Source organism: Conger conger, chromosome 7 (genome assembly GCF_963514075.1).
Source record: "Conger conger chromosome 7, fConCon1.1, whole genome shotgun sequence".
Classification (NCBI taxonomy): Eukaryota; Metazoa; Chordata; class Actinopteri; order Anguilliformes; family Congridae; genus Conger; species Conger conger.
Window position 1 is genome coordinate 48,118,026 of NC_083766.1, and position 24,612 is coordinate 48,142,637.

The 24,612-nt window shown below is 40.3% G+C and overlaps 2 protein-coding genes across 4 annotated transcripts; one reads left to right on the forward strand and one right to left on the reverse strand.

The window, feature by feature from the left end:
- The first annotated feature begins 2,548 nt into the window (after nucleotides 1-2,548).
- On the forward strand, nucleotides 2,549-4,909 carry znhit3 (zinc finger, HIT-type containing 3). Its single transcript, XM_061249813.1, has 5 exons — nucleotides 2,549-2,698; nucleotides 2,959-2,990; nucleotides 3,610-3,681; nucleotides 3,762-3,842; nucleotides 4,603-4,909. The coding sequence occupies exons 1-5, from the start codon at nucleotides 2,631-2,633 to the stop codon at nucleotides 4,794-4,796; spliced, it is 447 nt and encodes a 148-aa protein (XP_061105797.1). The 5' UTR covers nucleotides 2,549-2,630; the 3' UTR covers nucleotides 4,797-4,909.
- Nucleotides 4,910-5,671: 762 nt separating this feature from the next.
- Nucleotides 5,672-24,602, reverse strand: LOC133133704 (unconventional myosin-XIX). 3 transcript variants are annotated; one of them, XM_061249862.1, is made up of 26 exons: nucleotides 24,296-24,602; nucleotides 22,271-22,418; nucleotides 21,940-22,088; nucleotides 21,458-21,571; nucleotides 21,244-21,376; nucleotides 21,081-21,150; nucleotides 20,844-20,946; nucleotides 20,568-20,664; nucleotides 20,275-20,351; nucleotides 20,066-20,156; nucleotides 19,109-19,277; nucleotides 18,526-18,599; nucleotides 18,299-18,420; nucleotides 18,054-18,167; nucleotides 16,591-16,767; nucleotides 15,677-15,802; nucleotides 15,393-15,500; nucleotides 14,824-14,894; nucleotides 14,537-14,616; nucleotides 10,319-10,479; nucleotides 9,547-9,676; nucleotides 9,097-9,182; nucleotides 8,676-8,993; nucleotides 7,831-7,871; nucleotides 7,377-7,489; nucleotides 6,978-7,121 (listed from the first exon to the last, which is right to left on the reverse strand). In XM_061249862.1, the coding sequence occupies exons 1-26, from the start codon at nucleotides 24,416-24,418 to the stop codon at nucleotides 7,111-7,113; spliced, it is 3,006 nt and encodes a 1,001-aa protein (XP_061105846.1). In that variant the 5' UTR covers nucleotides 24,419-24,602; the 3' UTR covers nucleotides 6,978-7,110. The 3 variants fall into 3 exon arrangements, with proteins under 3 accessions (XP_061105845.1, XP_061105847.1, XP_061105846.1); XM_061249861.1 differs by lacking the exon at nucleotides 7,377-7,489 and having other exon boundaries at nucleotides 5,672-7,121; XM_061249863.1 differs by lacking the exons at nucleotides 7,377-7,489; nucleotides 7,831-7,871 and having other exon boundaries at nucleotides 5,672-7,121.
- Nucleotides 24,603-24,612: the final 10 nt, after the last annotated feature.

The window sequence follows — 24,612 nt, forward strand, 5'->3', positions numbered from 1 at the left end:
GGGTATAAATTTAGCATGATCACATATTGTACAAACATATTTAAATAACCATGACAGAGATGAGTTTCCTTATTTAAGGATATATAAACACACACCACTCTTAAACCAAATGTAGTTGTAGTTGTTATTTTCCCGGTGCATGGTTAAAATATTAGGACCTGACTACGGACGTACTGATATAAGACACGGAGAGACACGGGCCCTCTGCGGCTGCTCCCAAACCAGGGGCCCCAGTGCCACTACCTTGTACTGTGACAGTTTATGTTCTTGGCTATTACATTAGATACGTATTACATACGCTAATTCAGAAACATTTCTGTAGATTAGTGAAACGTAGCCTAGCCTATGTGGCACTTCATACAGTCAGGTCCAGAATTATAGGCACCCTTAATGAGAATTAGCAAAAAAGACTGGAGAAAACAAATAATACCATTACTCAGATATATTGTAATTTAACAATATTTTACTTTATTAATTATTCAATGGAATCAAACAAAATTCCACATTTTTCAAATTATAAATTTCTTTCCAGCCTCCCCTGGCAAGGATAACGGCACTGAGCCCATTTCTATAATGTTTAATAAGGTTGGAGAACACATTTGGAGGGATCTTGGACCATTCCTCCATGCAGAACCTTTCAAGATCCTTCATATCCTTAGGTTTGTGCTTATGGACTGCCCTCTTCAATTCAGACCACATGTTTTTGATAGTGTTTAAGTCCGGAGACTGAGATGGCCATTGCAAAACATTGATTTTGTTTTCACGGAACCATTTCTGTGTTGATTTTGCAGTATGTTTGGGGTCATTGTCTTGTTGGAAGGTCCACCTACAGCCAAGTCTCAGCTGCCTGGCAGAGGCAACCAGGTTTTTGGCTGAAATGTCTTGGTACTTGGTGGAATCCATTATGCCATTGATCTTAACAAGAGCCCCTGGACCACTGGCAGCAAAACAGCCCCAAAGCATCAATGATCCACCATCATATTTAATGGTAATTATGAGGTGCTTTTCCTTGTATGCATCCCTTTTTTGATGCCAAACATGCCGACAGTGTACATGGCCAAAAAGTTCAATTTTGGCCTCATCTGACATAGTTCCAATGACATTTTGCAAACTTCAGATGCTTGAATTTGTTGGTTGCTCTCAGTAAGGGCTTTCTTTGTGCAACCCTTCCAAAGAGCTTGTTGGTATGGAGGTGGCGTCTTATGGTTGATTTTGTGACTTGCAAATGTCAGACACAACTAAAGTCTGCAGTTCTTGAACTGTGGTCCTTGGGTTCTTCTTTGCCTCCCTCACCATCTTCTTCACTGTGCGTGGGGGCAACATGCACTTGCATCCTCTTCCTGGTAAGTTTGCAACTGTTCCAGATATTTGAAACTTTTTGATTATTGCCCTAACAGTGGTTAGTGGTATGTTTAACCATTTATGTATTTTTTTGTACCCATTACCTGACTTGTGTAGGTCAACAACCATCTGTCTCTTTTGATTTGACAGTTTTTTTACTTTCCCCATGGTGATGGATGACAAAGGGATTTTACATGTGTGTTACCTCATTTTTATACCCTAGGGCAGTGGTGTCAAACTGAATCCCCAAGGGGTCGCAGTATCTGCTGGTTTTTGAGGTTTCCTTTCAATCAGCAGTCAATTAAGGCCTCCAGAACAAGGAGTGTCGATTCTTTAGCCAATCAATGACTTAAATGCACCACAGGTTCTGAGAACAACCCAAAAACCAGCAGACACGGTGGCCCTCCAGGACTGGAGTTTGACACCTGTGCCCTAGGGAAACAAGAAGTGATGGAAGGCCACAATACAGTTCCTTAAGACTGAGATTAACTTAAATTAATCTCAATCAATGCAGATTTAACTTTGTTTGGCTTTATTTAAAATAATATTTAAGGGCGCCAATCATTTAGACATTTTGTTTTCAGAAAAAAATTGTATTACTCAATAAAAAATAAAAAAAAATTAGAATAATTGTATTAGGATAAAAGTACATAGTTTTCCCAAATGTTTGGACATAAAATACAGCTAATTATTTGTGTTGTTTATTTTATACAGCCTTTTTTGCTCATTTTCATCAAGGGTGCCAATAATTCTGGACCTGACTGTATGTGACTCCTGTGTTCACATTGAAAAACAAATGTTTCCCATTGGTAACAAATGTATTGGTAATAATTATGTCCTGCAGAAACTGTTGAATAAATGCATTTATGAATGTTTTCATAGGCTACTGAAATAATGGTAGCTGCCGGGCTTATTTAGTCATGCTGTTTTTATGTACAAACAAATTTATAAACCGGCTACCTTGTAAACTGCCAAATTTGTTTGTAGGAGCTACACAAACGAACTGACATTTCACAATCTGGGTATGATGATATGAGTGATAATAATGACTCACACAGATTGCTAAATATTTTGCATAATAGGGGGAATTCAAGTTCCCTGCCATTTCAGCGTTCTGGATTTGGACAGTGCCAGATTTTGTGGGTTAGGTTTTCATAGTATTTTTGTAGCTATTGGGTGAGCTTTCCCTTTAAGCGATTGCAACCTACTTCCTGATATGTTGACGTCACTCAAGCAACACGACGCGCGTGTGAGACGGCGAGGAAAGAGCGTGTTTAAATCATATTAAAATGCAGATCTGCAGCGTGTGCAGTGAACAGACACCAAAGTACAAATGTCCGGTCTGCAAAATAAGATAGTGAGTATTAGTAATGCTTTAATATATCCATTTTGTGCGCTTATGTACAGTGCCTAGATCTGGTAATGTAATTTTTGAAGTCGATCCCGGTATGTACGACCGGGCCCAGGCCCGAGGTATTGCTTATGACTAAATGTATGGCGTTCTGTTTAGCAGTCAAGCTGCCTCGGCAGTTAAAACGTGTAAAGCCACCGTGGAACCACTGGCACCTTTTAGCTACTTAAGTTGCGATAGGTTGCTCATTGTTTTCTTCATTTCAGCTGCTCGGTCAGTTGCTACAAGAACCACAAAGGTATGTACTTTTCCTAAGCGAATGTTAGCCACCGATATTCAAGCAATGTGTTGCGATTGCTTCACATTCAGTTGCGATCTTTTAGGACGTACGGCTTTACTGAAGATCCGCATGTTATAAGAAAAATTCTGTTTTCCAATGTTGTACATAGTGTCATATACGAATACTTTTTGTATTATTTATTTATTTTTAAGTATTTTGCCGATAATGGATTCAATATCTCTTTTCTAAGGGAGACCTGGCCAAAATGGCAGCCAGGTTACATAGTAAACGCATAAAACATACAGTATTGTAGACGTTAGTAAATTAAGTGCAATAAAAGTGATGTCACCAACTACATCAGGAAAATATCTTGTACAAGACGGTAATCATTCTGTTTGACCTGATTTAGAGGAATAAAGTGGAGCTTTGACTGGAGATTCCAGGACCAGTGTGCAGTTTTTAAAAATGTTAAAATTATTTTTTATTACCAGAAACTGTTCTGATTCTGGGTATTGAAAGAATAATACAGGACTGAGCTTAAACTGTAGGCATTAGTGGATATTTGGAGGGTGGTCAAAATTGATTTGTAAATAAAAAATCTTATCTTCTTGTGGTTAATGTAACATTTTTAAAATAGATGAGTGCCTGCCTGTGAAACAGACGGCGTCTCCTGCATTGGCGCCAGATTTTAAGGCTACACATCACTGTGGTAAGGTCTGCTACACTGGTTAATACATTTATTTATCAAACTGAAACTTGATGTTTAAAAATGTAACTGTTATTCAACAGATGGAAACTGGTCTGTTGAGGATCTCTTGGATGAAGACGATCAGTCTGACAGAGTGCCATTACAGAGGCTAAAAGAATTGGGTATGATTTATTACATTATCCATCCATCCATTATCTTAAACCGCTTATCCTGAACAGGGTCACAGGGGGCTGGAGCCTATCCCAGCATACATTGGGCAAAAGGCAGGAATACACCCTGGACAGGTCGCCAGTCCATCGCAGGGCGCACACACACCATTCACTCACACACTCATGCCCACGGGCAATTTAGACTCTCCAATCAGCCTAACCTGCATGTCTTTGGACTGTGGGAGGAAACCCACGCAGACACGGGGAGAACATGCAAACTCCGCACAGAGAGGCCGACGGGGATTCGAACCCAGGACCTCCTTGCTGTGAGGCGGCAGTGCTACCCACTGCACCATCCGTGCCGCCCATTTATTACATTATTCACAATGGAAATCTGGAATGTGGCACTGGTATATAATGCAACATCCATCATATTACGGATCATAATCTCCCTAGGACAGTGGTTCCCAAGCTCGGTCCATGCTTTTCATGTTTAGAGGAATTATTTACCGTCTTAAACCATATTATATCATAAATTGTTTTGCATGCCGTGAAGACTAAAATTCTGATTCATATTCACACAGGGAAGCCCAAGTTCATGAGCCACTGCCCTAGTGCTTTCAATTTGTGGATGTGACATAGAAGTTTGTGTATTACTGGTATTTATCCGTACTGTTAAATTAAAATGATTGAATTAAATCATTCACAAAACATGAATGACAGTAAATTGTTTTGATGACAATACTGAACCCTCCTCTTTCGTTATCCTCAGGTGAATCAAAGGAATTGAAGGCACTGCTGTGCAATCCGCACCTCAGACAACTGCTTCTCACTGTAGACCAAGCTGACAATAAAGCGGACATCATGAAAGTTGCCATGCAGGAACCCCTGTTTGTGGAATTTGCCGACCAGTGCCTGAAAATTGTTGAGCCAATTACGGAAGAGAACATTTGTCCAATGATTTAGCCATCCATAAATCCATGCATCATACATTGGCCAGGTTGTACTGTAATACAGGTATATTGTTGTAAATATTATTTTATGGTTTGATTAAAATTTTGTAAACCTTTGGCATTAAATGAGGATTGTTTCATTCTGTATTTATGTGTTCTGACATTAATGCTGTTGCACCTAAAGGGCTTTTTCCACCATTAAAGTGACTGTAAAGGTATTACCTGTGAATGGACGCAAACTACATTGAATGGTGTTATGGTATGATGAAATTTGAGAAATCTAATCCATTGCAAATATCAACATTTATCAGTCTGAACATTTCCCTCTATTCTTATGTGGGTATTCAATTTGGAGTTCAATTCATTGCCGGACTGTGAGCTATTGGGTACTTGATGACATCAAGTATTCCCTGACTTAATGGCAAATAAATATTTTAGTCTCATTGCTCATCTGCTCCCATAGTTTTATGAGATTTGTATATAAGATTTTTTAAAGAAGAGACTTGTACTGGTGGTGCAGCAGATAACACTTGCCTCACAACAACAAAGTGCACAACAAAATATGACTAAGTCTATAAGATGGAAATATAAAGAATAAGACTGATTTATTCTTTGGGTTTTGCAGTGTGGACAACTAAACCTCTTCACCATGTCTGCAAGCTTTATATATTGAGCTGCAGCTGCATGATTCACTTTGGAGGAGCAGGCGGTTTGTGTTAAACATGTATACCTAATAAAGTGGCCACTAAGTGCATGTAAAACTGGTGCACTACTGTCAGTCACAACAGGTGGAGGTACCATTCAGTACCTTGCCAAAACAGACGGTTTGTCTTGATCTGTACATAATGGTTCATCTTTCTCCAGAGTACACAAATATATAATGAACACGACAGTAAAAAATATATTTATTGCAGGCTATAGAATCCCTTTGACCAATACTGAGCTGCATTTTTAGTTTGTACATTTATGCATACAACGGTCAAGGAAAAAGCAGATAATGGTGCTTACCTGTATGAGGTACTGGAATTAATCAGATCTAGAATCATATAAATCATAAATCCCTGCTTTGTACCCTGTTTAGTGAGTTCATACAGTGATGTAGTACATATTCATGCAATTCTCAAGGCAGTTGGCATCTTGTAACATGGCCCCACATGCAATATATGCCACATTCAATTTGGCAATAGTGTTCAGACATCAGAAGAATCAAATATTTTGATTTCTCCATAGATCAAATGTTATAGTACATGGGCCACTTCAAAAGTATAGCTGGACCACAGAACACTCAGCATTAATTTACCAGAGCCTGTTATTCCCTGCATCTGGTTTACAGATAATGTTTGTGCATAAATAAACATAATTACATTTAAACATACTGATGTAGTGTAATACTTGTACACTATTTGGTTTTCATATCTCTACTAAAATAATCACATCCTCATCATTTAGGAACATACAACAAAGCTATAGAATTAAACATGTACTGGGTACAATTTAAAAACAAAAACAACATTTACATACATAAATAAGATGGATCATACATTCTCCAGTTAAGACCTGATTGGTGAAGGCACTAAGTGTTTCTGAGTGAAATCAGCCCAAGACCAGAAGTATATACAGATTTATATAAAATCAAAACCAAAAAGCAGCTTAAAACTTTCCCATGGTTGGTTATGGATAAAATGTACTGTGATTTAAAGTGACTGTAGAGGTAAATCAAGGTAATATCAACCATCATGAAAAATAGAGAAATGCAATGAAATATTTATATCAGTCAATGGACATTTGTCAAGAGATCTGTAGTGTGAGCCATGTGGCAACGGAGTAGTACAGTGGATAACACCGTTGCCTCACAAAAACGTCCTGGGTTTGAAAACTTATCAGGACCTTTCAGTGTGGAGTCAGTATTTTGTTATTTTTCAGCTCTTCCCTCCCTCTACCAACCTTATCCCGCTCCCAGTCTCCCTCCTTCTCTAATATAATTTACTTGTGGGTAGTACATTTTGGGAGGAGTTGAGGAGGGAGGTGGGGCAGTCCAGACCACACCCACACAATCCTAACATTGTTCTCAATACAGAATTGAAATGTGTGCTTAGTTATTTACATTACTTTGAATAGATATTTGGTGAATGTGTAGTGGATACCTCACTATGTGATAATGTATGGTTATTTCAACTATTTCCAGCCCCTTTACAGTCACTTCTAGTGTTGAAAATGAACATCAGATGACGTCCTCCAGCAGAATCTGGTTGAAGCCAGTAACTCCATCTCCTTTCCTTCCTGGACAAATGTCAGCATAGAGGAGTGGAGATCTCTGGAGGTGCAGTTTAATGGACTCCTAAATGTAAAGAGGGGATAAAATAAAAATCAACCGGAAATGTTTTTGCAGCATTCAAGTAGATAAGAAATGTAAAATGTAAAACGCAACTACAAGCAATCATATTGTTATGTATATACAGTGGCTTCATGAAGTATTCAGGCCTCTTCACTTGATTGATTTAATTTGAAATTGATAAAATTGCCATTTTTGCCAAGTCTACTCTTCAAGGACCTCTCTGTATTTGGCTGCATCCATCCTTCCCTCAATTCTGACCTGCTGCTGAGAAGCACCACGATAGCGCAATGCTGCCACCATCATTCTTCAGGGGTGGTATTAGCCAGGTGATGAGCAGCACCTGGTGTTCACCAGACATAGTGCTGGGAGTTCTGCCAAAAGAGTTGAATTTTTATCTCATCAGACCAGAGAATATTTTTCCTGATGCTCTCAGTCGGGCTGTCATATGCCTTTTCTTAACACTCAAGATTTAGAATTAGTTTTATACCCTTGCCCTGACCAATGCCGCACCACAGTTTTATTGCAAAAGTCTACAAAGAATTCCTTGGACTTCATGGCTGGGTTTTAGTCCTGACATGCAGTGTGAATTGTGGAACCTTATATACACAGGTGTGTGCCTTTCTAAACTATGTCCAATCAATTCAATTTGCCACAGGTGGACTCCAATCATGTTCTAGACATATCAACGATAATTAAAGCAAAAAGGACGCACCTGACCAAAGTTTGGAGTGGCACAGCAAAGAGTCTGAATACCTAAATAAATGGGAGATTTCAGTTTATTTTTTATTTTTAATATATTCAATTTAAAATTAAATCTACAAAACGGAATACTTTCTGAAGCCACAGTCAGTAGAAATGCAATCAAATTATCAGCTTTTACAATTTCACTGCTAGGGATGCACCGATTTTAAGGTTTTTAATCCCCACCCATAACTGCCAATGCCAATTAAATAATTTTAGTACAAATTCAGACAGAAGAGCTAATGCTTTTCAGACACGCTTACACAAATAATCAAGTGATATCATGAATGTAAGAGCTAATGTAATCACAACACACTCAGTAATAAATGAAACAATCCTGTAATTCAAGGATTTTTCAAAGGTAATTAAAAACTTTTTTTTGTTCTTGTCCTGGTTATGTAGTGTCATCTCATTAAATTTGTTGCATTGAACGGTCTAATGGTGCTTCCTCCACAAGACATATGTGCACCACATGTTTTACAAACTTCCGTTTTGTGTTTCTTCTCCAACAGCTGAAAAATTCCACACTGCGGACATTTGAGGCTTTTGGCTGACGTGCACATCACAGCACTATCCAGAACTTTTTTTAGGTGGACAAAGGAGCGCCCACTCTTGGGAACGAAATAGTCAATTTAAACTCTTAAACCGTAAAACATTTAAACACTCCAATTAAAAGCATTTTAAAGCGATTCCGATTCTCTACCGATACATCGGCACATCCCCATTTACTGCAACCCATGAATCTTTCACTCCACCTGTGGAGTTGTTTTGAAAAAGTCCAATTCTGAACCTGTGACATCATGGGGTGAGGGTTACCTGGGGTTGAGCACGAATGGAGGCCACACCCTGCTCAAACTGGTTGGTCTCCACCTTGTAGTCCCCGCTCCTGAAGGACAGCTTTAGGCAGGCCATGAGGGACACCACCTTTTGGAAGCTGCTTGCGGTCATGGCGACGGTGATACTGGGAGCGGACGCCAGTGCCAGGCCGAGGGGCCACGCCCATACCGTCACAGGGTCCTGGCCTGTGGAGAGCTGCACTGCCCCGCTTTCCCAAACTGTGGGGTCGTAGACGGGTGCCTGGGTCACGTCCACAACATCATCCAGCTCCGTTTCGGCCAACACCTCCATGGCGGCCTACAAGCAGAACGGGGCATGACAGGATGCCAACGACAAGCCTCAGAACCAGTGTATGTGTGTGTTAATGTGTGTATACATGCGGACACACAGGTTTACTCACTCTCCACTGTCTCCAAGTCTTCTGGATGAGGGTGGCAGCCTTATGCCATTGCAAGACCACTCTTCTGATCAACCAAGCTCTGACAGCTTTAGGGAGCACAGAAACCAGACAAGCGAATTGTGTATTTGATGCAGATTACACAATCAATATAATACCAGTATTAATGACATTATGTTCCATTTTAAAATACGTCTCACCATATTCTAGAATTCATGCAGACATAACAACCTAGCATAAATTTGGCTTCAAAACTGACAGTCGTACACCAAGATGAGATACACAATTTAAGTGCCATCGCTGTCGAGGTATTCCGACTCAAAATAAACCTCAAAGCAGGTAGGTTTACACGTTTGCTGGTTTAGAATTCATTTTTCTACTTGGATGTGTATATACGCACCAGCTGACATTCGGTGGAAAATGTCGGCGGCGGTACTGGAGCGGACAGCTTACCCGCTTGGATCCGGATTGCGGCCCGACTCTGAGCCTCCTGTTTCCTGCGCCGGTGCGTCCGCCAGCTGTGCTGGATGAAGAAGGCTCTCCGTGAGCGCATCCTGTGCCTCTGGCTCTCCAGGAGCTCCAGCTGAGAGGTAGAGTAACGGAAAGGCAGTTACAGCGGTTCCTAAACGTGTTACCGGAGATTACCTTCCTGTAGGTTTTTTTGCCCCTGGGGGCAGCATGCAGTTTAGTGGCTAAGGTGCACGACTGGGACCCAGAGGGTTGGTGATTCAAGCCCGGGTGTAACCATGATAAGATCTGTGCAGTTGTTGGGCTCATGAGCAAGGCCATTAACCCCACATTCCCTGCTTAGTCTAATCAACTGTAAGTTGCTTGGGATAAAAGCGGCAGCTAAGTAACTAAAGCAAAATGTAATGTTTTCACTTCCACCCTAATTTGGATTGTTGATGAATGAAACTTGAAACATGATTAAGACACTAGTCTTTGATAGATTCCAATTTGGTGGTTCCCAACCCTGTTACTGGTAATCTACCATTCTGTAGGTTTTTACTGCAACCCTCAAAAACATACCTCATTCAACAGCTAGAGATCTCATTGAGCGGCAATGAAAACCTACAGGATTGTAGATCTCCAGGAACAGGGTTGGGCACCACCAAAGCAGAACACATGAAAGACTAAGCATCTTAAACATATTTCAAGTTCCATTAATAATCAACCCACAAAAAAGTGTGTAAAAGTAAACACTTGAAACAAAAGGCTTACGAACCATGTGATGCGTTAGGAACACTTTGGTTTTCCCGCAGTGCACCAAAGAGCTGCAGCTCTCAGTCTCAGAAACTTTGGGGGGATCCGGGGAACGACTTTGCAGGACCACATTGAGAACATCGGCAACCATGGGGCTCAAGATACTTTCATCCATCTCTGGTCCTGAAACAGGGAGAAGGGGAGAGACCTTGAACAACTATATACTACAGATAACTAAAGCATGCCACAAGGGACACTACAATGAACTCACCCACAGTGTATAAAATCATAACATGGGTTAGTCTGCACTCTATATTGACAAAAAGGGCCAAATGAATCATATCAAGCCTATTATTGCAACAGTGTGAATGGGAATTATTATTATTATTATTATTATTAGGTTCTATTGGCATTCTGAGTGCTTGTGCGATATTGAGCTTCAAAGATACCAAAGTGAGCAGGCTCCAAGCAGATACAATCTTTTAAATGTAGCATTTTTTTCATACACTTAAAACTTATTTGTGTGTAAAACTTCACAGATACAAGTACAAAATTGTTTCTCCTAAATATTTTTTCCATTGAGTTCAACAGGAAGATTGATTTTTGAACAGGAAGAAACAATGATTTTTGTATCAATTGCATCAATATCTGCCAGCAACACAGTGGTTTGAATCTCAATTGATACCTTGGACCCTTAATGATCCATTAAAATGCAAAGAGTTTTCGTATTTCTTGCAAGACAATGTGAAAAGAAGATATCCAAACTGATGATGTTGATAGGTCACAGATATCAGGAAGTCATGGCATGCAAAGGCTATGCAACAAAACTACTAAACATGAATACTTTCATTTACATAACATTGCTGTGTCCCAAATATTATGGTGCCCTGAAATGGGGGGGGGACTATGTATAAACACTGCTGTAATTTCTACGTGGTGAAACCAAAATGTATAAATTATTAAGATGATGTGCACTTTAACCACATGTGATTTTTTAAATTATCTCCATTGTGGAGTGTAGAGGCAAATAAATAAATTATGGGTCTTTGTCCCAAACATTATGGTGGCCAATGTAAATTTAGTGCGCTGTAAACAATACATTTATGACATGAACTAAAATGGTCCGCTATAGTGAGGTCAAGTCCGTAAAGCCCGACAGGAGACAAAACTCAGACAACCTGACATGCAAACTTCTTTCTGTTAAGATAGCCGCGGGGTGGCACGTGAAGCAGGGGCTGAACCACTGAACTCTGGAACCCCCAAGTAAAAGTCCCATAAAAGATATACAGTAGCTAGGCTTTGCATTCAAACATCAGGATTGTTTTTATTTATTTATTTTTAAATTTGCCATTTAATGGAGCAACTGCACTTCACGGGTGCGGAAATTGTGAAATCTCAAGCATGCTTTTACCTGCCAGTTCTGGTTTAAAACACCTTTTTTTGCATATACATGTTATTTGCAGTCCCCCTTTTAAGTTATTTCCTCAAAGCCACAGAGAAATTTGGTAGGGTGGAGTAGAGGGTGAAACTTTAGCTGGAGGAGTGACAGGAGAGAAGGAAAACAGAAGGGTCATCAGCAAGGAAATGAGAAGAGTGTGTTGACATTAACCCTTTAACCTTCAGACATTTTTTTGGAATGTTGTTTTTATTTTTATTTTTATTATTATAAGAACTCCATTGCTTCCATCATTATGCTACCATTATAATATGAACCTTCTAATGCTGATGTAATTGAAAGCAATGGGGTTTGAAAACACGGACTTAAACATTCCAAAAAATAGGCTACCCATTCATTGGCATTAATGTTGACAAACACCAATAACAGACTCCAACGGCAATCAACAGCCAACCATCAAGACTAGATACTGAAAGCTCTCTTATACCTGCACTAAGGAAGCACACTTTATTAACCAGAAATACTGTATCTGCATATCTGTGAAGCCACTTCCCACAAACATTATGGTTCCCTGAAATGGGGCTATGTAAACAAATTGCTGTGATTTCTACATGAAACCAAAATCTATACAATACCCTAATAAAAGCCAAATAACCACATGTGAATTGTTACATCTAGAATTATGGAATAGAGAACCAAATAAAAAATAAAAAATAGGTCTTTGTACTCAGCGTTATAGAGCTCACTGTATATATTAAACAATGCATGTTCTTAAAATACGGAAACTGTCAGAATCACAAGCTCTACGGCTTACTGGAAATATTACCAGAGATATAGCATGAGGAATTCTGGAAAGCATAACTTCTGGCTTGCCTCTCCAGCCTGAAGTACACTGTGTTCCAAATTATTATGCAAATTATATTTTTCTCTGATTTTCCTAAATAGTCGATGCAAATGACAGTCAGCATAATTTTCAAGTCATCAACTGTTAGGGTATAATTTGAATGTTATTGAACAAACCTCCCAATGATAACAGTATATTTTTTCAAAAATAAACTTGAAATGCACTGTTCCAAATTATTACGAGTTTGGTGATGAGTTTCAAAACATTTTATAGGTTGTAAAGAACTGAAAATGGTCATTTGTTGAATTTGCAGCATTAGGAGGTCATATTTACTGAAATCAAAAGCTATTTCAATCAAAAACATCTTAACAGGTCAAGTTACATTTTAACATAGGATTTGATAGCAGCTTCACAATTCTTGCATCCATTGAACTTGTGAGTTTTTGGAGAGTTTCTGCTTGAATTTCTTTGCAGGATGTCAGAATAGCCTCCCAGAGCTGCTGTTTGGATGTGAACTGCCTCCCACCCTCAAAGATCTTTTGCTTGAGGATGCTCCAAAGGTTCTCAATAGGGTTGAGGTCAGGGGAGGATGGAGGAGTTTCTCTCCTTTTATGCCCATAGCAGCCAATGATGCAGAGGTATTCCTTGCAGCATGAGATGGTGCATTGCCATGCATGAAGATGATTTTGTTACGGAAAGCACGGTTCTTCTTTTTGTACCATGGAAGAAAGTGGTCAGTCGGAAACTCCACATACTTTTCAGAGGTCATTTTCACACCTTCAGGGACCCCAAAGGCGCCGACCAGCTCTCTCCCCATGATTCCGGCCCAAAACATGACTCCACCACCTCCTTGCTGACGTCGCAGCCTTGTTGGGACATGGTGGCCATCCACCAACCATCCACTACTTCATCCATCTGGACCATCCAGGGTTGCACGGCACTCATCAGTGAACAAGACTGTTTGAAAATTAGTCTTCATGTATTTCTGGGCCCACTACAGCCGTTTCTGCTTGTGAGCATTGGTTAGGGGTGGCCGAATAGAAGGTTTATGCATGACTGCAAGCCTCTGGAGGATCCTACACCTTGATGTTTGCGGGACTCCAGAGGCACCAGCAGCTTCAAATACCCGTTTGCTGCTTTGTAACGGCATTTTAGCAGCTGCTCTCTTAATCCGATGTTTTTGTCTGGCAGAAACCTTCCTCATTGTGACTTTATCTGCACAAACCCGTGTGTGCTCTGAATCAGCCACAAATCTCTTAACAGTACGATGATCACGCTTAAGTTTTCGTGAAATATCTACGGTTTTCAAACAATTGAACTATTTCACGCTTTCCAGCAGCAGAGAGATCCTTTTTCTCCCATATTGCTTGAAAATGGTGGTCTGCTTAATAATGTGGAACGTCCTTCTTAAGTAGTTTTTCCTTTAATTGGGCTCACCTGGCAAACGAATTATCACAGGTGTCTGAGATTGATTTCAGTGATCCAAAGAGCCCTGAGACACAATACCATCCATGAGTTTAATTGAAAAACAAAAAATGTAATCTTTATGACACTTAAATACAATTTGCATAATAATTTGGAACGCGGTGTATACACCTAACCATGCATAAGCACATTTCTATGGTACTAACAAATCCTTTTCAAACAGAGTTAGTGGCTTGGAAAGCACTGCTCAATTTTCAAACGCTGATGCTAAGAATGAACAGTATAACATACCAGAATAACAGTTTCCCAGAAACCCTCAATGGGTTGTAGAAATGGGTCCTTCATGATGTCAACATTGTGTTACACTCCATTATAAAATTACAGTCGTGTTATACCACTTGCAGTGCTATGGTGAAAAAGCTTGACAAGCCAGAATAAACATAAACCCCCACCACAGCGCCTCTCCAGGCAATGAGCAGTTAAACAGATGTAGAGAGACCTCCCTTGTAGAAGAACACTATTTATGGCAATTACTCTCAGTTATAAAAATGTCAGCACAAATAAATCAGACCTACCATTTCCATTTATTGACGGCCTCCACATTCTGGAGTTCACAATCAGTCCATAACGTTGCAAAAAGCTTGGATAAGGAATTCTGTATATGGACAAGGCAATGAATTCAATGTCAGTTCAAAATGACAGACGAGTGACACATGCAATCCAAAATAGAGGAGCCATTTCATTACTTCAACTAGCTCATACAGCAAACTATAATATATACAGTGCTAATCAATAGTGAACATTAGCCATTTGGAGGAATTCAGAAGCCTTGAAGTGGTGTGCACTGACGTGCATTATGTACCTGATGGGGAAACCAGCTGCACTTATGTTGATCGTCTCCACGATGCCACAAGCCTGTAGCTGCACAATAACCTGGTGAGACACAGCATGCTCTGAAGTCAAAGGGCCATTGCGAAACTAGGAAATGATGTGCTTTTTACAATGATAACTAAATGCTGATTGTAACCTTTATGGAATGTATGCTTAACCAAGAAGACATGGACCAGGTCACATATTCTAAAACAGAAAACTCCTGCTTCTCCTCCAAGCTCATAGACACTGTGGCACACCTTATTTTAATGTCTGAACCATATCCAATCTATTTATTTTGAATTGTATTTATTTTTCAACATTTTATGTTCAGAAGGCATTTGTCTGCTTTCTCCTCTGGCTTGGATAACACACTGTGATTATCTGACGCACTTTTCAGTTGTTCCTGTCAAGGGCATCAGCTAAAGGGCATAACAATGGGAAACACTGTGCACAGCAGTGATTATGACACCAGCGAGGTGCGCTACCATTTAGTGGATATGAAATAGGCTCTCAAGAGACATTAAATACGGAACAGCACTTTGAACAGCAGTCACCAACCTCCTCTTTTTTAAAGGTCAACGGTTGGCACTCTGGGTTGGGTTTGATGCATCTGGTGTAGTGTGGAGTCGTGCTGTGCAAGATCTTCATTAAACTCTCTAGAGAATTCTGCAAAAAAAAACCCAAAAACTCTTTGTTAAATTTAGAACACAAAGAGAAACATAAAGGGAAAGGTTATTTAACTAATTCAATTAATTTACTTTATTAACAAATAACCGCATTCAAAAATAACATTACTGAAGGAGAGTGGCCCTATCTCAAAAGCAGTTGTTTTTTCCTCCAACCTTGAATTTGGAGACCACGTGTCCTCGACTGTTATTCACTTCGATGTCGTGGTCAACAAAGAGACTCTGAAGCAGAGGATCTTGGGATTTCTGGAGCATGTGAATGAGCTCTAGAGGCACAGGGTCCTGCAAAAAATATGCAACACATCCCACACCAGCAAGGAGTCTGCACATACACACAGTGACCACTTTCTTAGGCAGACCTGCACACCTGCTTGTTAATGCAAATGTCTGCAACAGCAATTCAACTGCATAAAAACAAGCAGACATGGTCAAGAAGTTCAGTTGTTGCTCAGACTAAGCATCCGAATAGGGAAGAAATGTGATCGAAGGGACTTGAATGATGGAATGCTGTGGAATGATTGTTGGTGCTAAATGGGGTGGTTTGAGTATCTCAGAAACCGCTGATCTCCTGGGATTCTCGTGCAGAACAGACTCTAGAGTTTACAGGGAATAGTGCAAAAAACTGAAAACACCCAGTGAGCAGCAGTTCTGAGGGTGAAAGGTCAGAGGAGGTCAGTGGAGAATGGCCAGACTGGTTCAAGCTGACAGGATGGTGACAGTAACCCAAATAACCATGCATTACAACAGTAGTACGCAGAAAACTAAGCATATCTGAACACAGCACATCAAACCTTTAAGTAGATGGGCTACAGCAGCAGAAGACCAAGAAGTGTAAAATAAATGAATAAATAAAGAAATAAAGTAAGTCTAATAAATATCTAATGTGGTCACTGAGTGTAAGTGTAGAGTACAGTAGGAAGGGTTGTATATGTCCAGCAGTACTGTTAATAGGGGAATTTGTACAATTAGAAAGACCGACAACACTGAAAAATAAAGAAAAGTAAATTGATAAAATGACACCGGAAGAGAGAAGGAAAGAATAGGAGACGAGCAGCCACCGGTTGCCTCACCTTGTTCTTTTCCATCATGCCCGTGATCTGGTAGCAAACCTTTCCCGCGTAGTGAGACACCGTGAAGTGAGGACGCTTGCTGAACCGGTCCCAGCTGATGCAGGCGTTGTTGGACAGCTCTTTCTCCAGCCGAGCTTTGAACTGCTTGGCATCTGAGGCGCGCTTGAGGCGGCACTCCTGAAAACAAACACGAGACCGAGATTTCAGAAGGAAAAATTCACCCAAATGTCAAGAATATATTTTTACCTGCAGACATGTTTCATATAAAGACCCAAAGCATCAGATGCATCCATAACCATTTTTAATTATCTTGAGACTATACAGCCCTTTCAATGCACTACAATGCCAAATAAGAATTGCAGCATTGTAAAGAGGTTTGATTTATAGGCATACTCTGCAGGATTTTCAACTTGAAAATATAATAAAACAAACATGCAGTCATTACTATGATGCAGTGACAACCAGTGTCTGTGTTCACTTCTGCCCAATACCGTGCTTGTCAACCTGTATTCATTATTCAAAAAATGGTTTGAGCTGCTGCCGGGTTAGTGAAAGAAAGGGTTGGTGGCTAAACAAATGGCTGGTCAGTATTCAGTAGCTGCCATTATTAGCCAACTCAACAGTTATGTTTGGTAAGGGGAGCTGGCTGGACATGATGGCCTAAGAATTTGCTGTGAGTAATAGTTTACAAAGTAAGAACTTATGGCTGGATCCCAAAGTAATAGCTACCATCCTGCGTAATGTAGTAGTTTTTCCTGATACAAGTGCAATTCAACTACTATAGGGTGAATGTGCATGCTTTTGTAAGCCTACTGCACCGATTTACTGGAGGGGCAGATGTGGTGGCAGAGCCATTTGCTGCAATAGACATAAAGCCAAAATATATCAAGCAAAAAATCATTCATCATTCATCAATCATTACATATAAAGAGATGATAAACTTGATGCTTTTGTGAGTATGCCTGCTCATCTTACATAATTTTGCTGTCTGTCAGATTGAAACGAGCTTCAGAGCTGTATTTCTGAAAGATGTGATCTGCAATACGGTGTTACAAAGCTACCGACAGCTAGCCAGAATAAAATATCTAGTTGTCTTATAGGGGGTTGAGCTTTGTCATCTTGGGGGTGTAGGTGGGGTTGTAAACACAGGAGGGAAGCAAGAAGAGATATCCTGCATAGTATGCCTTTAAATGAATCAAGTCATATTTAGTAAAGAATGCTACCACTGTAAACATATTCCAATATAAATATACCGATTGAACGTAATGTATGTTGTAGATATAATCTTAATAGATTGGATTCAAATAACTGCTAAAAGGCATACTAAAAATAAAATACAAAGTTTAGCCATGTGCAATAAGAAGCTAGATGAGCATAAATAAAGTAGTAGAGTTTTATGGACATGAATATTTTTGTTCGCTTTTTGATCTCAGTCTGTGTAAACCAGAATTAAATGAGCTCACCTCATTCAGCAGAGAAAAGATACAAGTAGGACTTCCCTCTATCAAATCTAAGCAGCCCTGATTGTCTTGGTATTTGATGAAGGACCACTCAAGTCCCTCAGAGACATACTCCTCCTGCAGAAAAGACACACTGGGTTACAGGACAAGCAGTCTCTCCAAACCTCCACAGGAGACACAGCCATCTCATTCTGGTTTGGTCATGACCTTTATCGTCATCATCTTCACACAACACAAAAACACATTACCTGCTGTGCTTTCAGATAATGGGCAACAAAGTGCTGCTGTAGCTTCTCATTGGCATAGTTGATACACAGTTGCTCCAGGTTGTTCAAGGCAAAGCACTCAAATCCATAGACATCCAGGACACCTTTCCAGAACATTCAAAAGATGGCTTTAGCTTTTCATATAGAGGGAAAATGATCAAACAGAATAAGATTGTGTACAATGCGTAATGAGTAGAGGAATTATGTACCTATAAAATTGCACCAACTGGATGGGTCTGCACAGACGCTGCCGTTGATAAATGCTACCAGCGAGTCAAACACACTATACAGAGAGGGAGAAAAAGTAAGAAGATAAACACTACATGCTGCGGATACCCTTTCCAAGGCTTGTACAGACAAGCCAAATATGTGATTGACGGACCATTGCCAATGCCAGTATTATGGCCAAATAGCAGAAAACCACCCTCATTTGCAGACAGGAACTTCAGTGTCAACATGGACAAATATTTTCCAACATGAGTGCCAATGACTCAGGGAATTAAACCAAACCAGTCATTACACAAAATTACATACAGCGCAAAACAAACAGATGTTCTGAGATTTTGTGAATGAGAAGCACGATGACGAATGAATGGAATGAAAAGCCAACCAATCACAACTATAGGCATTTCACAGCCATTTTATGATGGAGAAATTTTAACACCAAAATGGAAAGCCTACTTTGAGCTTCGGTCATAAATACTTCTGAAGCCTGGCCGGACCTGGCACGGCAGAAGCCTCAACAAATTCCAAGATTTCCTCTCGATGGAAAGTGGTATGTGGAGCACTCACTGGGCATAGATGACTTTGGCCAGGCAGTCCCTCCTCACAGTGCACTCGGCTAGAGAGCAAGGCTTGAAAACGACACTCTGCTTTCCTGCCGTCAGAGCCCTTAATCTAAGACAGGCTAGCAGCTGCTCCTGTGGAATCTGCAGCAGCTCAGCCGTGTTCTGCAGGAAGTCTGAAAAGGCCAAAAGCCACAGGCAATTACCGCTGCTGGCTCCATCCAATCAGAATGCTGTTCTCAGCACCAGTGGTTCATTTAATGTAGGCTAGCTCTGGGTAACATTAGATATATAGGAAACAACACGTTGGATAGTGATTGCACTATTAGGCTAAGTAAGTTAGAATGTTGGATGTAATACAATTATGAGCAGTAGTTACATATAATTATAGCCTATATTTTTCAATATGCCTACTTAGTACTTTTGCGTGCAACATTTATCCAATGATGCATTGCTTTAATTGTTTTTATATATACGGCATAGTGGAAAGCTACGTCCAGTTTGCCCAATAGTTAGAATTTCTGTGTCAATAACAAAACACTGAGTGCTCTGTGAACCTTAAGAACGCCATAAGTGAACCAACAGCTACAGATTAAAAAAACATAGATATTCTTTGATAATTATAATACTGCAGCCAAAATCTTTTTTTCAATTGTCCAACCAATTTGTGCATTTTGTCATTGGTGGTGAAAGCACATTTAAGTAAACTGGGCTTACGATTCAGCTTCAGGAAAAAAGATTCTGTTATCGGTTAGCAATTTTTGGTAAACGTGTACAACTCAGTTTCAGTTAACCGGTTAACCGTTGAAACATTTAACCCTTCTGACCCTTAGCTCGCACTCCAAAAAGGAAAGATGCAAAAACCTAAGAGGAATGAAATGTATACATGACACACTATTAGAATGCTCGCATTCATCAGTGTGGAAGCAATGCAGACACATGCCATAGCTAGCAGGAGGTCTACCTTTGGATTGCTCCTGGAGGTCACAAGGTTGTGATTCATCCATCGGGGGGGAGAAACTCACGTTTCCGAGGTGAAGGAGGCCTGCTAATATCTGGTAGCAATTCAAGCAGAGGAGGGAGAGACAGCAGTTTTTAGAGGAGGATTTCCTAAACATACTCATAGCTGCGAGAACCATGACAGACACCATGGTAAAACCTCATTTAACTTACTTGGAATATCTGTCCCTGCTTCGCCTTAGTAATGCCCATGTGTGTCATTGCATCTGTGGTTTCCTGAAAGCAGTCTTCTACAAAGGACATAAGTTTTAAAACTTTTAATTCCGGCTAAAGCCCCTGAAAAAAACCCATTTGCACTGTGTGCAGTAGAGAGATTAAATGGTCAAATTCAGGGTTTTACAGACATGCTCCATGATGCCAGGGTTAGTAAACAAAGTGACAAGAATTATGAAAACATTTAATTATCTTTTCACTGATAAAAACTAATGAACACAACGGTGGTTCACCCTCTAGTGTTTTGTCGGCATTCGGCAACCAGGTGAACCCTTGGTCACGTGACATCCTCCACTTATGCCTCTGCTCCTCTGTAGCACCCTTCATCATCTAAAAACAGACACATTCAATCAGACACAAGACTGCAGACAAAAACAGACATTCAATCAAACACAAGACTGCAGACAACAGTTCAGCCAAAACGTCAGGCAGCATTCAGGTGACCTAGCACAGAGGTAACACTTAAAAGCCAGATTCCTAAATTGATAAAACAAATAGTCTCAACTTGCCTGGTAAAATATGTGAAAATTTCTCTCATTAGCAGCTTGGAAAGCAACTCTGGTCTTCTCCAATAGGTATGTTTGAATAGAAGCCCCCACTAATATCTGCGATCTAAAAGATAAACACAAAGTGGGGGTCAAACAAGGCGCAAGTCAAGTGCCCACCATTGTTACAAACCAGTATCTGTAATAAGGTGGCAAAAGCATCACAAGTAAGCACATAGTGTATAAAGCGACTACACTGACCTGTTCAGCTGAAGCTGAATGTATTTCCCAAACCGGCTGCTGTTGTTGTTCCTTAAAGTGCAGGCGTTTCCTGGGAGAAAGCTCAGGTAAACCAACCAGACTCAAAAATAAACTGACCAACTATCATCGGTAGTTCAACCGACCCTAGGCCCTCACTACTCACCAAAGGCCTCCATTAACGGGTTCGAGTCAAGAACTCGCTTCTCTATCCTCTCCACGGTATCTTGACATTTTGGGGAAGACGACGAGGCAGCGACCGTGGCGTAGTACTTCATGAGGCAGCGAGACGTCCATGTCTGGGTGGGAATAAAGTGGGGATTATGCGTTTCCTTATATTTCCTGAAGTCATGCTGAAAGTGCAATACCATTTACCTTACCTTTCCTGCTCCACTTTCCCCACTGACAACCAGCGACTGGTCGTTCGGTTCCACTTGACCCTGTACGTTCCGGTAAGCTTCCTCAGCTGCTATGAATATGTGTGGTTTGAATTCCTGAACAATTAGCACAAACGCAGGATTATTTTAAGGCGGCAGGCATTAAACTAAGGTGTCAAACTCCAGTGCGGGAGGGCACCAGTGTCTGTTGGTTTTCGGTGTTTCAACTCAAAGTGATTAATTTAAGTCATTTATTGGATGAAGTCCACGCAACTTGTTCTCAATGCCTTAATTGGCTGCTGATTGAAAGGAACTATGGCCCTCCAGGACTGGAGTCTGGCACTAAACAGCCAAACCCAAACAATCCCCTAGAAATAAGCAATAAAAATAAGGGCCTAAATCTCTGAGAGCCCATGTACACTGCATGTACCTGCAGTGTTTCAAATTGCCTCGGGTGCAGTTGGTTTTCAGAGTCAGCTGGATACCTGTGGTTGTGGAGCGCAGTGGTACTCTCGCATTACATCCAGAGTGTACAGGTGTGGAATGGGCTGGAAAGGGTTGAGAGCCACCAGGGTGCAGCCAGCCTGTGTGTAAAACACCTTTGCTCGGTATCTTGCCTGCAGGCACCTCAGGACTGCAGAGCGAGAGAACAGGAAACGACATTACAGAAATACTCATAGAACAGAAATACATTCAACAACAAAGAAGCAACATGAGCCTTCCCATTTGTCAAGTGATGCAGCTGGGCAGAACAGGCCTGCTTGGCTGAGCCTTAATATGGCAGTTTCCACAGCAGCACAGTTATGGAAATATTACCTGTAGTGGGGGTCACGGGATTGACTTTGGTTAGGTCATCGTAGGTGTGGAGTGCGTCTTCGTCAATCAGGAAGGCTCGCAGTTCTCCGTCAAGTGAGTCATTGAGGGACTGGTGATGGGTCTGGGCCTTCCCTTTGAATCCATTGCCCTACAAAACACGCCACAGACTCAGTCCATTCACTGTAACTAAGTTGCAAGAAGTATAATGAAGGAGTCCTTTACCTTTTGAAAGCATAAGAAAAGCTACATGAATTGGGAGTGCTTATCTCTTCTTTAATGCACTATTATGACAACATGCTACGCTATGGCTTATCATTGTTTATACCTGTATACATTTCTGTATTTGGTCTCAGTCCCTTGTGCTGGGTACGGCAACAGGTTCTACCTGACTCTGGGGAAAAGCGTTATGGCCAAGCAGACACAGCTGACCTTGGATCAAGAATATCTGGCTCCTAACTCGAATGAATTCAATTCACATGATATGGGAATTATTCTTAAGAAATGACTCCTGCAAATGAATACCTAAAAACAAACTAACAAAAACAAAACAAAACATAGTTGGGGGAAACTTCTGTCAAAAACGAATACGTTTTTGAAGAGTGTCAGTGATAAATATACGCAATTAGTTTGAGTGTATTACAACAGTTGGGGAACGCAGTTTTTTTGAAGTGGAAAGAAATGCGGAAACATTCCCCAGCCCCGGGTGTGGCCTTCCTTCAGATGCATAGCAAGAGCCAGGAGAGGCGCTACATAGTGTCAGCTGCCTATACAATACCATTTAACATGACAGAAAGAAAATGCTTGGTCCATCGTTTCATACATTGCCTTTAACAATCATTCAGTGCATAGATCAAATCAAAAACACAAATATAGAACATGAATATTCAATTTTATTCAACAGAGCAAAATATTTTTTGCAAAATATAGGCTACTGTGAGAACCAGAAAGAATGGGTTTTAATGGGCAGCATACAAAGCTACTGCATCTCTTCTTTTTCAATACATAATTTCAGAATGTAATAACTGACGTATGCACAAATACAGGATTACCATTTATAATCCAACAACTCTGGCGGTGCACAGCTGTCTGTAATGACTGATGGTACAGAAACACTGATAACCTTAATTTCAATGTAAAGAAAACGTTATGCACAGCAGCAGCATTTAAAATCGGATTAGTATGAATGATCGCTCTCCAGATTATAATATCAATTCGGGCGACGAGTAGGCTACCTATGACGAAAGGCTTTGGTGGACAATTAACGGGTGTAGCAGATTAATCGGAAGGAAGTGTCCTTGTTTTGGTGATCATCTTAATCCCACACGTCCTCGACATGCGTGACAGCCACGAGAATTAAAACGCTATCTGCAGCAGGACAGACGCAAATGTTATATTATTATTAACGTACGAATTAATGTTAACGCGCTTGTTAAATGGCAACACGAACAACACTCATCAATTTCCACATTTTATCTCCAATTTAGACCACATACTTAGTCTGCTAGCAAAGATGTCTAATTTAAACAACTTCAACTGTCTCGCAACCATTTATCAAAAAAGTCGCTGTAGTAGTTAGTTATTGTTAAAATTATTGGTTAAACAGCATAATTTCGCTGGCTGGTTAGAGCTCATGACATACGTTAATTGAACATAAATTGGATGGAAACCTACTTTCCACATTATCCACGCACTAATTCAGTTATTCATAGCGGTTACTTAGCTACTACCGTTAGCTAGCAAAAAAAGAAAATTTATATTCTTAATTAAGTTAACGTAGCGAACGTACTTTTAACGCTAGCTAGATAACTGACTTTAGCTAGTTATTTTAGCTGGCTAGTTATTTTCACCGCCAATAATCCGGTATTTTTTTTTGATTTTACGTTAGCTAAAGGCCCCAGCAAACATTCACATTTAACTGAAAAATGTTAAGTTCGTTTATGTAAGGTACTAGTACATAAATTCACTTTGGAGACACGTGCGCAAAAACACACAAACATACTTGTTAATTCACGACCCAGTAAATACCTTCCGTAGATGTATTGTACGTTGACCCTTTTCAAAATTCAAAGAACTGGCACAGATCCCGTCATTTGATGATAATGTAACGTTACCGTTGTTTTCCCAAAGTTTCTTCTTAACACTTGCCATCTATCTAGCTACTAGACTAGCTAGAGCTAACTTTTGAAAAGTGGTACAGATAAATTCAACTTTATAAAAATGTCATCTAGGTGATTTGACCATTTCCATGTTTTACTTTCCAGCTAACGAGATAATCGCACACTCCTTTTCTTCGCTAACGTGAAATTCCAGTGGCGCAAGTCGCAAGGGCAAAACACCCAAAC